Source organism: Oncorhynchus gorbuscha, linkage group LG24 (genome assembly GCF_021184085.1).
Source record: "Oncorhynchus gorbuscha isolate QuinsamMale2020 ecotype Even-year linkage group LG24, OgorEven_v1.0, whole genome shotgun sequence".
NCBI lineage: Eukaryota > Metazoa > Chordata > Actinopteri > Salmoniformes > Salmonidae > Oncorhynchus > Oncorhynchus gorbuscha.
In genome coordinates this window covers 20,914,612-20,929,262 of record NC_060196.1, presented here as the reverse complement: position 1 = coordinate 20,929,262, position 14,651 = coordinate 20,914,612, and the positions used below count along the sequence as shown (strand labels likewise).

Here is a 14,651-nt window from a genome sequence, read left to right as displayed (position 1 = left end):
AGCAGCGCCGGCTCGTTCCACTCACTAGAGGCAGCAAGAGTGCGAAACTCAATGGAATAATCCGTTATGGACCGTTCACCTTGGCATAAGGAAGCCAGGGCCCTAGAAGCCTCCCCACCAAAAACTGAACGGTCAAAAACCCGAATCATCTCCTCTTTAAAGTTCTGGAATTTGATAGAGCAATCAGCCCTTGCCTCCCAGATAGCTGTGCCCCATTCTCGAGCCCGGCCAGTAAGGAGTGAAATGACGTAAGCAACCCGAGCTCTCTCTCTAGAGTATGTGTTGGGTTGGAGAGAGAACACAATCTCACACTGCGTGAGAAAGGAGCGGCACTCAGTGGGCTGCCCGGAGTAGCAAGGTGGGTTATTAACCCTAGGTTCTGGAGGCTCGGCAGGCCAGGAAGTAACAGGTGGCACGAGACGTAGACTCTGGAACTGTCCAGAGAGGTCGGAAACCTGAGCGGCCAGGTTCTCCACGGCATGGCGAGCAGCGGACAATTCCTGCTCGTGTCTGCCGAGCATGGCTCCTTGGATCTCGACGGCAGTGTAACGAGCGTCTGAAGTCGCTGGGTCCATTCCTTGGTCGGTTCCTTCTGTCATGCAGGTGAAAGAGGACCCAAAAGCGACTTAACAGAAACAGAGTTTATTAAAGTCCAAAACGGAATAACAGAAATCCTCTAGACTTGTAGAGGGGAAACAACTGGAGAAGCGACCACAGACTGCAGGTCGCTTCGGGTAGGCGCAGGCCGTAGTCGACTGAGACACCTGCTCACACGCAGCATCTGATGAAGGCACAAAACACGACAGGACAGGGTGATACACAATCACGGCAAAAACACGACAGGACAGGGCGAAACGCAATCACAGCATGGTGAATACAATACAAGGAACCGACGGCACAGGAACGGATCACAAAGGAATAAATAGGGACTCTAATCAGGGGAAAGGATCGGGAACAGGTGTGGGAAGACTAAATGATGATTAGGGGAATAGGAACAGCTGGGAGCAGGAACGGAACGATAGAGAGAAGAGAGAGCGAGAGAGTGAGAGAGGGAGGGGGAGAGAGAGGGATAGGAGGGAAAGAACCAAATAAGACCAGCAGAGGGAAACGAATAGCATGGGGAGCACAGGGACAAGACATGATAATAAATGACAAACATGACACTGTTCCCCGGGTGCCGATGATGTGGATTTTGATTAAGGCAGCCCCCAGCACCTCTTTGATTCAGAGGGGTTGGGTTAAATACAGAAGACACATTTCAGTTGAATGCATTCAGTTGTACAACTGATTAGGTATCACCCTTTCCCTATAGTAGTCTGTCAGGTACAGTAGTTGTTGTTCTCCACAGGGTTGTGTACAGTTGGTGCAGTGAGCCAGCACATCCACCAGAGGGTGAGAGAGTCACTTTACTGTTTTTCTTCGAACAAATCCCTTTGCAGCTTAAACCATCTTAAACCAAAATGATGATTAATGATACTGTATTCTCTACACATCTTTGAATTGAGAGTAGAAATTCTGACTAAATTCTAACTGGCAGGGCTCTGACTCATTTGATCATTCATTTCTGCCCCGTTTGTACACTCAAGGCGTGGGTTGAGTTTCTCCCAAATTCACATGCAAAACAGAAGCCTCTGTGTTTTGCATTAGCTGCATATGAAAGGTGAGAGAATTATTGTACAGCAAGAGCAATACCCAGGTCTCTGAGCTTGCTGTCTTCTGTTTATCCAGGAGAAAATAAGACTGAAAAAAAACGTTTTGATATGGATTAAATCACATTAAAGAGAGAGGGACTGAAAAGTGAATGATAATAGATAAAGATATATATGTATTGAGGCTGTTGGGGGCCAGCATTAGATTGGATATGTTCGTTGAGTATGATTTCATGCAGATGCAGAGGCATGGGGTTGTTGGGGTGCACCTGAGTGTGGTGGGGGTGGAGTCAGTAAGGGCGTGGCACGGGGTACAGCAGGGTCATGTGCTCGGCCCCATTGAAAGGCAGCCGCTGAGTGCCGTAGTGGTGCACCACCTCTGGAATGCTGGGAAACACACAGCTACTCTGGTCCAGCGTGTAGCCATTCTCCTTTGTCTGGGCAACAATGATGTGAACACAGCCCTGGCTTGTCCTGAGAGAGAGGGAGTAAAAAAGGGTATAGAGGTAAAAAGGATTGATTACTTAATTGAAATCTCAAATTCAAACACGGGCTCGCTATTCCACACAATTCATAATATGTAGCCTTAAATTAGTATTAAGGGATCCAATGCATCAACTGCAATTATTTTTGGACATATTGTGTATGGTATCAGCTCTGAAGAGAATAAACAGATGTACTAGTGACTAGTATACTCACTTTAACGCAATGGAGTATTTGCTGGTTCCTGATTCACTGTTCCTCACCAGGAAACTGGCCTCTTTGCAGGACTGGAGCTTAGACTCTGCCTCCTGGCGTGTTACACAGCCATGGTACCAGCTAGAGCAACCGAAGGACAGAGGGAACGGAAGGCACAGGGGTCAGAAATGAGAGGAGGATTTTTATATTGAACCTTTATTGAACTAGGCAAGTCAGTTAAGAACAAATTATTATTCACAATGGCAGCCTACCCCGGCTAAACCCGGATGCCGCCCTATGGGACTCCCGATCACGGCCAGTTGGGATACAGCCTGGATTCAAACCAGGGTGCCTGTAGTGACACCTCTAGCACTGAGATGCAGTGCCTTAGACTGCTGCACCCCTCCTGAGCACATGAAGCTAACAAAGTACAAAGGGCTTACAAAATAGTAGATGAGTCCTCTTTTGAAGTGGTTCACTAATATCAACAATAGAATATCTGAACAACATAAGGTAAGGTATAGGGGAGAGTGGGGTAGGTTGAGCTAAAGGGTTCGTTGACATTGACGTCATTGACGTTGATATGAATGGACAAAACCATCGGTCACGTGACACCATTCATTCCTATGTGAAGACTCAATAGTGTATTGAAGCCAAATGAAGTCGGTTAAGATGGCGTCTCATGGAAAGATAACGTGCACAGTTTGACCTACTCCAGGAAGTGCCATTGCAGGCTATCTCAGTACTGCGTCTTCTAATTGAGTACCTCAAGTTGAAGGCCGACCGGGGAACTGCAGGCTGACATTACCAACTAAATTATCCCTATATGTGTGCAATTTTAAATAGTCTGTTCAATTACATAACTCTGCTGTATTAGAATAAATTATTGGTACCATGATTGTCTTTATAAAAAAAAACAATTTACTCAAAGATTGCTATTTTTCTATTCACTATATTTGGGGAGTCCTGTTTTCTGCCAACAATGCCTGCAGTACTGCAGTTGGCCTTGAACTTCCGTGGCTTCAATCAGAGGGGGCCGTCGTTCTCCCCTGGATGTGCCACCACTTGTTCGTAGGAAACCAACACTAAATTAATCATGTGACCAAAGATTTAGGAAGAGATCATAATTCCATGTAATTTGTGACAGAAAAAACACAATTAAAAAAATTGGTAAATAAGTTAGGTCCAAAAAAAAACAGAGTCAAATGAAACAAAAAGAAAGTCAAATGAATTTGTGTTATAGATTTCATGATGCTTGTATTTAAACCAAAGTAGATTGTTTTAAGATTGTTACTTGGGGTCTCTACAAGTTACAATATGAGGTCCTGAAAATAGCATTAAAGTGCATCCTTGTAGCTGTGTGGGCTAATATAGTCAAAATGTTGAGTCAATGGGGGATTACATTTTGTCCAGTGTATGCATAATATGTATAGTATTTTTGCAATGTGTCAGGCGTATGAACTCAAAATATTTATTGTTACAGAGCAGACTTCATCATGCCCTGTGTATACAAACATAAAACAAGCAGGGGTCCCTTGAGTTTCTTGAGAGAGCAGCCAAGGAAAGGGATGAAAGAAATTGACTGAATGACACTGAAGAGTTACATTGACAGGGAAGAAAAAAAAACATCTGTCTGTCGAAAGAGAGACTATGATAGAGTAGCAGAGGCACAAGGACAACTAACCCAAGTCAGCTCAACCTACCCTTTCCCTGTGCTCAACTTACTCAATACCCGTGGTAAGTTGTGCCAAGAGAACACTTTTTTTGGACAAGATATGTTTTCAAAACTGTTATGTTCACATGAATTCTGATTATTTCTAGAGATACACAACATTCTGAAATATATGTAGATACCTTTGTTAGAAAAAACACTACATTTCCCTTGACATAGTGATGCTGAATGTAAAAATGACTCAACTTACCCCACTCTCCCATACCTGTACATGGAGAGAGTGACAGGTACATATATACATATCTAATGTATTGTTATGTACTGCAGAAGAAAACTGAAGATACATTTTTTTTTAAAGCAACAATCTATTGCATCTGCCCCTGCCGTTGACCTATAAACCGTGTCTCCCTTGTCTCCCCTCCTCACCTCTGTTTCTCCAGGGGCAGGGTGGGGTCCACCCGGCACACCTCAGCCTCAGGGCTGATGCTGGGCGGGGACGAGAGGGAGGGCAAGAAAGTAGGAGAGGACTTCAGGATCTTCTGGCTCCAACTCTTTTGTCGCAGATGCTGCTGCTGCTGTTGGGGCTGCTGCTGGGGCTTCCGTGTGAGGGTGAGTGCGGGGGGGTCCTCTTTGGTTGGGGTGGGGTGCTCAGGGCTGTCAAACTGGGCTGGGGACGAGGAGGGGTCAGAGCAGAGGGAGAAAATATGTAAAAGGGGTGGTCAACTTCTGTGTAGCAAATACGGTATATTGATATTGATCTGGTGTACTGGTTTAGACGGTCTAATTCCATTATAGACCTTAGAGCTTGAGGGGTCAGCCACTTAATAGATGCATCATTGCATCAGCAGATAGTTGTGATAGGGGTTGCATAGCTGCATAGCCAGTGGTAGTGTTCTAGAATTGTGTATGATTGTGCAGTAGGTCTTGTCTTTTGTCTAGACTATAGTACCAGGCAGAGCCTTGACAATCTGTTCCTTCTTCCACTCCCAGGGCAGCTGGTACTCAGCAGGGAGCCGGGGATCTAACTCTGGCCTGGTGACCGGGGTCTTCACGCTCCCTCTGTCACCCTCCACACCACCCTCATAGGTCATGTCGTAGATCTGGGGAGGCACGGGTCGCCCCTCCTCCACCTCCCCCTCAACCCCTTCCAGCAGGACACACATCTTCAGCATGTCCTTGGAACCCCTCCGTCTGATCTCTGTTTAAAAAAAGCAGAGACTCTTGTTAGAGAGGAAACACACCAGAGTGCCTCTGACCAGAGTATTGGCCGCCATTTTCTGTTCATTTTCAGATTATTCTACACGTTGAATCAGTAACAAGGAGTCACCGTTCGCCGGCACCCAGCTTTTAGCTGTTCATGGTCACGGTGTGTCCGACCCAACATTACAGGAAACAGCTAGAGTTACCATTCCCAGACAACTGATCCTAGGCTAGTATTTTGCCTCACATGTCCATATCAGTATCTGATAAATGTCGGTTAGCTGATCCTAGAACAGAACTACCAATTATGGTCAGTGCAACAATGAGGAATAGAGAAAACATGATGTGTTTAGAGAAAACATTATGTGTTTATAAAATGGAATAAATAATAATATAATAAGCGTAAATGGGCTTTGAACAGTTGAGCCATTGAGTTATTCACTTGACATAGCATGCAGCTGATGAGTGATGTCAGCTGTTGTATGATGTCAATGCCAAAACATTATGTGCTGAGCTTGGACTGTCACAAAATACTTAACCACTGTTTAATACTGTATGTCACAATGCACTGGTCACATGTGTTCCTGCACCACTTCAATATGAGAATGTACTTAAGTATGACACGCGACTAAAATGTTGTTATCTGCGGTCGGCCATATTCCCCAGGGCAATATAAACGGGCTTTCCCAAATTAGCCAGGTAGTAAGATATGCATTGGTAAAGCCTTGATGATTAGTGTGTAACAGGCCATTTTCAGTGTCACAGCAGTGTATTGTACCATTTTGGGTAAAACAATGAAGCGACAGAATCAAAGGAGTTCAAGAGAGTAAGTGATTGGTCGACTGATCAGTTGTCTTCCTGGATGTTTTGAGAAATGGTCAGAGCCTGCCCATATAGGGGGCCATGCAGGGGCTCTGTCTGAGGATAGCGGATGGGGGGGGGGGGGGGGGGGTAGTCACTGAGGGCCAACTTCCTTTCAGGAGAAAAGTACAAGGAAACAGAGACAGGAAAAAGGAAGCAGAGACAGGAAACTTCACCCATTGTCCTAGCACAACACAGTTGCTATAGCAACCTCCAGTGCTAGGCGATCGAGTTCACGTTCTTCAACATTTCTAATCGCTCTTTTCTGGCTAGACTGAAAATGGCAGTCCAATCATTCACCCATGAAAGACACACATACATAGAATTCAGCCAATGAGGCCTGGCGCACACATGCCTGCACAAACCAACACACATAGGCCTAAAACAAAAAATATGCATACGAACAACAATAGAAAAAACAGCCAAAACTCTGCTCTTTCCTGGCCACTGATATCAGATCAGATTACCAACGGCCAATCCCTCATCTTCAAAGCTGGGACCTGATCCAAAATCAATGCTTGTTATCCAAATTTTAGTAGGCCAAAATACTGAATAGTATGTGTCACCTGTGATCATCTGCTGCGCATCGTAAGGCTCCATGTATCCATCATTCTCGCCCTCTCTCTCCGCATCCCTCTGCTCCCGAGTCTTGTGGGCATCAAAGGGATCTGCATAGTCCTGAATGATCACCTGAAGCAAAGGAGCACAGCAAAATGAATACGCATGAAAACTACTCAAAGACTCTGGTTTCCCAGACACAAATTAAGGCTAGTCCTGGATTTCAAAACTATTCCAATTGAGATTATCCATTGAGCATGGTTTTTAGTCCAAGACTAGTCTTAATCTGTGCCCACAGAGTAGAAGTATGATTCATTAGAGGGAAAGGAAGAGATAACAACAAAGAGACGTCAAGGGGTTTTCAGTGACATTATCTTATATATTATCTCAATTGTCCTGCTTCCCAAAGAGATCAAACATACATATATCATCAGTCATACAAAGTAGTACCCAATCAGGCCCATCTATTGTCAATGTTCAAAGAGAGTACCGCGGTATCATTGTTTCATCTTCTTTGTCCGAGAACCATTATCCTAACAACACCACCTACAGTATCTGGTAAATTCCACCATTGCAAAAGGAATTCATTCACACTTGACTGCTCTGCTCTGTCTTTTTATCAGTGCCAAGGCCTTTCAAGTTTCTCACTGCCTGATATTAGATACCAGGTCAGTGTTTGTACAGGGGGTCGTTTTGCTGCAATACATGTTCTTGTTCTGTCATCCCTAACCTGGGCTCCCATGTGGCGCAGCGGTCTAAGGGACTGCATCTCAGTGCAAGAGGCGTCACTACAGTCCCTGGTTTGAATCCAGGCTGTTTCATATCCGGCTGTGATTGGGAGTCCCATAGGGCGGCGCACAATTGGCCCAGCATCGTCTGGGTTTGGCCAGTGTAGGCTGTCATTGTAAATCAGAATTTGTTCTTAACTGACTTGCCTAGTTAAATAAAGGTTATTTAATATATATATATATATATATATATATATATATATATATATAGCGAGCCGGCTGGTGAACAAGATAAAGTCATCTCTAGTCATGTTGCCTTACAAGCATGATGATGGTAAATGACAATGACTGATACAGATGTAGGATATTAAATTGAGACAGTTTTCTACAGCAGGAAAACATTCCTATAGCAACAGGAAATGTGAATAATTAGGTGGATCATAATTCATGGACATTTTTTGTAGGGAATTAAACATTTTACGATAGGGCAAATCAAGTCTGAAATGTTAAAGTGGAAATTACAAACTTTAAAAAACTTGAATAGACTATAAGTTTGCATTTCCTGCTGTGCAAGGAAAATTCTCATCAACAAAAGACTGATAAAATTAGGATCCTACATTTGTAGGCCCCAATGCGTCTATCCATCCTTCTACCAGGATCTAATAGCACAGAGTATGCCAAATCTGATTCAACTGGTGATGGCTTTAGCACTTTTAGGGACAACTCCAACAACACACACAGACACAATCTCTGTCTCTCTATTGCTCACACACACACATGCTTTAGCACTTCCTGTGACCTGACCACAATATGGTGTGTAGGATAAGCTAAATTATATATAGGCTACAACTTATCACACCCTGAGTTACTCAGCCCCATGTCAGGTTTGGTCTTTTTAGGGCCAGGTATACTTTTTTTTGGGCCAGGCCTCATAGGTGGAAACACAAAAGTCTGTGTCTTTAAGCCAAACACTGGGATAAAGTCTTATAATGGAAATGCTGAAAAACTGTAGCTTCCTCTGAGGCCCCTGAGAGATATTCCCCTTTCAAAGCCAAACAAAGACAGGCAGATTGACAACCCCAGCGACTGGGGCACTCAGGAGTCAGGGAAGGGATTTACCCCTCAAAACATAAAACTCTCTATTTCTCCTCCCTCTTTTATGTTTTTTTTCTTCACACCATCTCTCTACATCGTTTTCACTCGCTTTTTTATTTTCAAAGCCAAGCCAGAGGGGACCTGGATTAGCACACAATGCTTTTTACAACATGATAGCCTTCACCTGGGGCTTGAACGAGAGAAAAGAGAAGGATAGGGTGGAGGGGTGAGAGAGGGGGAACACTGTGCCAGGAACAGAGGGGATTGGAGGGATAACTTTCAATAGGGGTGAAAATATGAAATGTCTTTATTCCATTGGAACTTTTGTGAGTGTAATGTTTACTGTTCATTTTGTATTGTTTATTTCACTTTTGTTTATTATCTATTTCACTTGTAAACATATGTTTCCCATGCCAATAAAGACCTTTGAATTCAATTGAATGTAATTAAATTTAGAGGGAGATGGAAAGGAAGGGAAAGATAGGCAGACAAGGAGGAGTGGATACAATGAGATTCAGAGACAAAGGGGAGGGAGGAAAACTGAAACAATGATATCAACTTTCACAGCTTCGACTGTTCCTTTGCTTTTCAGTGTCAACAGTATTAATGACACCACATGTTGTGTTTGAGTAGGATTCCTGTTGCAGCCTACTATAGCTTATAATAATCATGGCTGTTAATATAATATAATAGTTATGCTTCATTGATTGATTGATAGTCATCCAAGTTCAAGTTTATACTTTGAATTTGTAGTCATTATACACCCCTCATACAATTACTGCTATATAGGCCTATACCCCCATAATAAAACGTATAACAAGCTGAACAAACAAACAAATAAAGACTAATTATCAAATGTATTATTCAAATTTATCATTAGCATCACACTGGGGCCGAGCTCCCTGGCATCCAGGACCTCTATACCAGGCGATGTCAGAAGAAGGCCCTAAAAATGGTCAAAGACTCCAGCCACCCAAGTCATAGACTGTTCTCTTTGCTACCGCACCAAGTTTAGAAATAACAGGACCTTGAACAGCTTCTACCCCCAAGCAATAAGACTACTAAATAGTTGACCCTTTTTGCACTAACCCTCTTGACTCATCGCATATGCTGCTGTTACTGTTTATTATATATCCTGTTGCCTAGTCACTTTTTTACATTTTATTTCACCTTTATTTAACCAGGTAGGCCAGTTGAGAACAAGTTCTCATGTACAACTGTGACCTGGCCAAGATAAAGCAAAGCAGTGTGACAAAAACAACAGCCCAGAGTTACACATGGAATAAACAAACGTACAGTCACTAACACAATAGAAAAATCTATGTCCAGTGTGTGCAAATGTAGTAAGATTAGGGAGGTAAATGCAATAAATAGGCCATAGTGGTGAAATAATTACAATTTAGCATTAACCCTGGAGTGATAGATGTGAAGATGATGATATGCAAGTAGAGATACTGGGGTGCAAAAGAGCAAAAATAAATAACAATTTGGGGAATGAGGTAGACGGTTGGGCTATTTACAGGTGTACAGGTTCAGTGATCGGTAAGCTGCTCTGACAGCTGATGCTTCAAGTTAGTGAGGGAGATATATAAGTCTCTTTGCTGCAAGAGGGACTGGTGCACTTCACAAAATAGATGGCATCACGAGGAGGACAATTATGTGGATATATTGAAGCAACATCTCTAGACATCTGTCAGGAAGTTAAAGTTTGGTCGCAAATGGGTCTTCCAAATGGACAATACTTCCAAAGTTGTGGCAAAATGGCTTAAGGACGACAAAGTCAAGGTCTTGGAGTGGCCATCACAAAGCCCTGACCTCAATCATATAGAAAATTTGTGGGCAGAACTGAAAAAGCGTGTGCGCGCAAGGAGGCTTACAAACCTGACTCAGTTACACCAGCTCTGTCAGGAGGAATAGGCCAAAATTCACCCAACTTATTGTGGGAAGCTTGTGGAAGGCTACCTGAAACGTTTGAGCCAAGAGAAACAATTTAAAGGCAATGGTAATTGAGTGTATGTAAACATCTGGCCCACTGGGAATGTGATGAAAGAAATAAAAGCTGAAATAAATAATTCTCTCTACTATTATTCTGACATTTCACATTCTTAAAATAAAGTGGTGATCGTAACTGACCTAAGACAGGGAAATTTTACTATGATTAAATGTCAGGAATTGTGAAAAACTGTCACACCAAGACAGTCGTGAAAAGAGCACGACAATGCCTATTCGCCCTCAGGAGACTGGAAAGATTTGGCATGGGTCCTCAGATCCTGAAAACGTTCTGACTGGCTGCATTACCACCTGGTATGGCAACTGCTCGGCCTCCGACCACAAGACACTAGTGGGTAGTACATACAGGTAGTGCGTACGGCCCAGTACATCACTTGGGCCAAGCTTCCTGCCATCCAGGATATTTGTACCAGGCAGTGTCAGAGGAAGGCCCTAAAAATTGCCAAAGGCTCCAGCCACCCTGGTCATAGACTGTTCTTTCTGCTACCAAGTCTAGGTCCAAAAGGCTTCTTAACAACTTCAACCCCCAAGCCATAAGACTCCTGAACAGCTAATCAAATAGCTACACAAACTATTTGCATTGACATCCCCCACCCCCATTTTTACCCTGCTGCTACTCTGTTTATTATCAACGCATAGTCACTTTACCTCTACCTAAATCTATATATTACCTCAATTACCTCAACTAAACTGTGCCCCAGCACATTGACCGGTACCCCCTGTATATAGCCTCACTACTGTTATTTTATTGTTGCTCTTTACTATTATTATTATTATTTATTTTTAATTTCAGTTTATTTTAGTAAATACTTTCTTAAGACTTATTTTTCTTAAACCTGCATTGTTGATTAAGGGCTAAGGGCTTTTACAGTAAGTAAGCATTTCACTGTAAAGTCTACTACACCTGTTGTATTCGATGCATGTGACAAATAAACTTTGATTTGATTTGATGATTTGACAGACCTTACAGATTATTGTATGTGTGGAGTACAGAAATGGGGCAGTTATTCAAAAATCATGTTAAGCACATTTTTACTCTTGAACTTAGTTAGGCTTGCCATAACAAAGGGGTTGAATACTTATAGACTCAAGACATTTCAGTTTTTCATTTTGTATTAATTTCTTAAATGTTCTACAAACTAAATTCCACTTCAACACTATGTCGTATTGTGTGTTGCTCAGTGACACAAAAGCTCAATTTAGTCCATTTTCAATTCAGGCTATAACACAACAAAATGTGGAAAAGGTAATGGATGAATACTTTCTGAAGGCATTGTCATACCATACGAAACGTAACATGGGGAGACAGATTTACATTTACAATGTTAGGTCTACCCCCCGAGTCCAGCATCACAGTTGAAAATAGAAATAGTCTACAATTTCTAAAGTGCTTCAACATTTCTTACCGTCTCTGTTTTGCACAGTGGTTGTGATTTCTCTGTATCGAGTACCACTGGGCTGCTGTTGAAGTTTGGGCTCTTGTCCTTCTTATCGACTTTAATCAGACGACTGATGTAGGCATTCGCAGATCTGGAACTTTTCAGTGGCTGGTGCTCATCAAACACTGGCATCTCTGCTTTGGAATTTTTGCGACTTTTACCTATAAGGCTATCCCAAACTTTTCCATCCTTTATCAAACGTGTGCCATTCCTTCCCAGTTCGGCAGAATTTTTTCTATTTCTTCCAGACAGTAGAGCACCAACGCCTCCACCACCAACACTACTATCCGTTCCCGAGTTTTTGCTCGAACTTACTTTGGAGCTGGTTACTTTGGTGCCAATGCCAGCTACCAGTCCAAGTTTACCCCTGGATTGGGAACCTGATTCTGAAGCTGAGCGGATCCTATCAGTACCATTCTTCAAGTTGATGGGGAATTCTTTGAACCACTTTGCCATGGTCTCTGTATAAAGCTAATACTCTCTTTGGTCCAACACCTTTATGCGCCATGCACTGTGCCAGCCCCAAAGACGCACCTTTAGAAATCAGAGTAGGCTATTCTGACACAAAAGACTTGCGTCGCTTCAACACTAGGCTGTTTTTTGAGATGTTCTGCATCTAGTCTAAAGTCCTCACTGGCTTATCTTTTACTTTGATTAAGAAAAAAGCGGATATTGTTGTAATTTGTCAAATTGTCTAATTCTGGGCTATAAGAAATTCCAAATGAAATAGAATATGATTCTTTTCATTTGATAATCCGATGAAACATTGATTAGGCTAACTTAACAGGCATGTTACATTTCGTTTTCTAATAAAGGCCACAAGATTAAACCAAAATTAATTAAATAATAAACAGCCTACATGTGATAGCTTATAACAAAATAAAAACCTGCTGTAGCCTATATTGGAAGATTTCTTCCTACTTTTATCTCATTTGTGATTTTCTTTAAAATCAGGTCGTATCCCTCTTCCATTTAGCTGCATGTAGAGTTATTCCCTTTGGATGAAGAGAAGTCTTTGGAGTGGGAAAACTCGAAAGAATCGAAAGTTTTTCTTGGTTCTTATTAGTGATCCCATTCCCAGAGTGTCAAATCTTGTGGCTGTCTATTCTTACAACGTAGCCCACTGACTGTGGCCAGAAGTTGAGAGGGGTGGGAAAGAGGGGTGGGGTAACATAGCAGGAACACAGACTAGCCTACAGTGGGAGGTGATTATTTCTAGAGTGGTCTCCTATCCTGGCTGCCTGTGTCATAGATGCAAGATGAGGAAAGTATTTTTATATGGTTTTGTCCATGATGTTAATAGCTTGGACCAAAGGATTGGCTAGACTACTTCATCCTTCCCAACAACCTTGTTTTGCAGTGTTCTCTTCACTAGGGCAACCTGGACTCAGGGGTAGACAAAACATAGTAAATGTAAGTCCAGGACAGTACAATTACATAATATGGTATGTTTTAATTTGTGGATGTCCATCATCCATTTTGTATGATATATTATTATTTACAATTTGTATGATATGTTACAAATTGCAATTTGTACAATATGTTACCACCCATCAACCCTAATGTAACCTTCTGACTTATGTAACCATACCAAACATCAAGCACACCAAGACAGTCGTGAAGAGGGCTTGACAAAACCTATTCCCCCTCAGGAGATTTAGCATTCCTCAAAGGGATCTACAGCTGCACCATTGAGAGCATCCTGAATGGTTGCATCACTGCCTAGTATGGCAATTGCTCGGCCTCCGACCGCAAGGCACTACAGAGGGTGCCTCACTGGGGCCAAGCTTCCTGCCATCCAGAATCTCTATACCAGGCGGTGTCAGAGGAAGGCCCTAAAAATTGTCAAAGACTCCAACCATCCTAGACATAGACTGTTCTCTCTGCAACCGCACGGCAAGCGGTACCGGAGCGTCAAGTCCAAGAGGCTTCTAAACAGCTTCTACACCCAAGCCATAATACTCCTGAAAATCTAATCAAATGGCTACCCAGACTATTTGCATTACCACCCCCCCCCCCCCCCCAACAGCGTAAAAGGGGGCTACCCAGACCCCCCCTTTTACGCTGCTGCAACTCTCTGTTATTATCTATGCATAAGTCACTTTAATAACTCTACCTACATGTACATTATTACCTCAATTACCTCGCCCCCGCACATTGACTCTGTACCAGTACCTCCTGTATATGGCCTCGCTTTTGTTATTTTACTGCTGCTCTTTAATTATTTGTCACTTTAATTATATGTTATTTTCTACTTTTTTGTATTTTTCCTAAAACTGGGATTTCAGTCTACAGAACACAACCTTTTCTTTAATGTTGGGGTGATTATATCAGTGCTATACTGTATATCTGAGCATTGAGCTTTACTATGTTACATCTAGTCTATGAGACCAGGCTGACCTGGGTCTATAATCGTCATCAAAAAACAGACTCAGTCATGAATATGACATTCTTATGCAGTTTTATGATTTATACACAGCAGCCTATGAGAAAAGCTACATAGCAACATTGTGTGACATAGGTACCAGGTGGCACAGCTTTTCTGCAAAATTCAAACCCAATTTTTAACCCAAATAGATTATCTTTTTTTGGGTTAAAATTTGGATTTGAATTTTATCAATCATTGGGCAAGGTATCAAGAGGCTCCAGCAACTTATACTTAGTCTACTCTATTGTCCATACATTGAATGACACTTAAAATGGTGTCAACAATATATATATATTGTATGTATATATTGTATATATATATATATTGTTGACA

At 42.3% G+C, this 14,651-nt stretch overlaps 1 protein-coding gene across 1 annotated transcript; it reads right to left on the bottom strand.

Moving 5' to 3' along the window:
- Positions 1–1,168: 1,168 nt before the first annotated feature.
- Positions 1,169–13,013, bottom strand: LOC124013296 (SH2 domain-containing adapter protein E-like). Its single transcript, XM_046327564.1, has 6 exons — positions 11,858–13,013; positions 6,627–6,750; positions 4,949–5,197; positions 4,426–4,666; positions 2,349–2,468; positions 1,169–2,123 (listed from the first exon to the last, which is right to left on the bottom strand). Exons 1-6 carry the CDS (start codon positions 12,344–12,346, stop codon positions 1,940–1,942), a joined length of 1,407 nt encoding a protein of 468 aa, XP_046183520.1. The 5' UTR covers positions 12,347–13,013; the 3' UTR covers positions 1,169–1,939.
- Between the last annotated feature and the right edge of the window lie 1,638 nt (positions 13,014–14,651).

Bases quoted from the DNA above. Each gene is read 5' to 3' on its own strand.
- LOC124013296 (XM_046327564.1), bottom strand. From the start codon at position 12,346: ATGGCAAAGTGGTTCAAAGAATTCCCCATCAACTTGAAGAATGGTACT. The intron at 5,198-6,626 runs GTGACACATACT...TTTTTTAAACAG, and splicing joins TGCGCAGCAGATGATCACAG to AGATCAGACGGAGGGGTTCC. The intron at 4,667-4,948 runs GTACTATAGTCT...CCTCGTCCCCAG, and splicing joins GATTGTCAAGGCTCTGCCTG to CCCAGTTTGACAGCCCTGAG.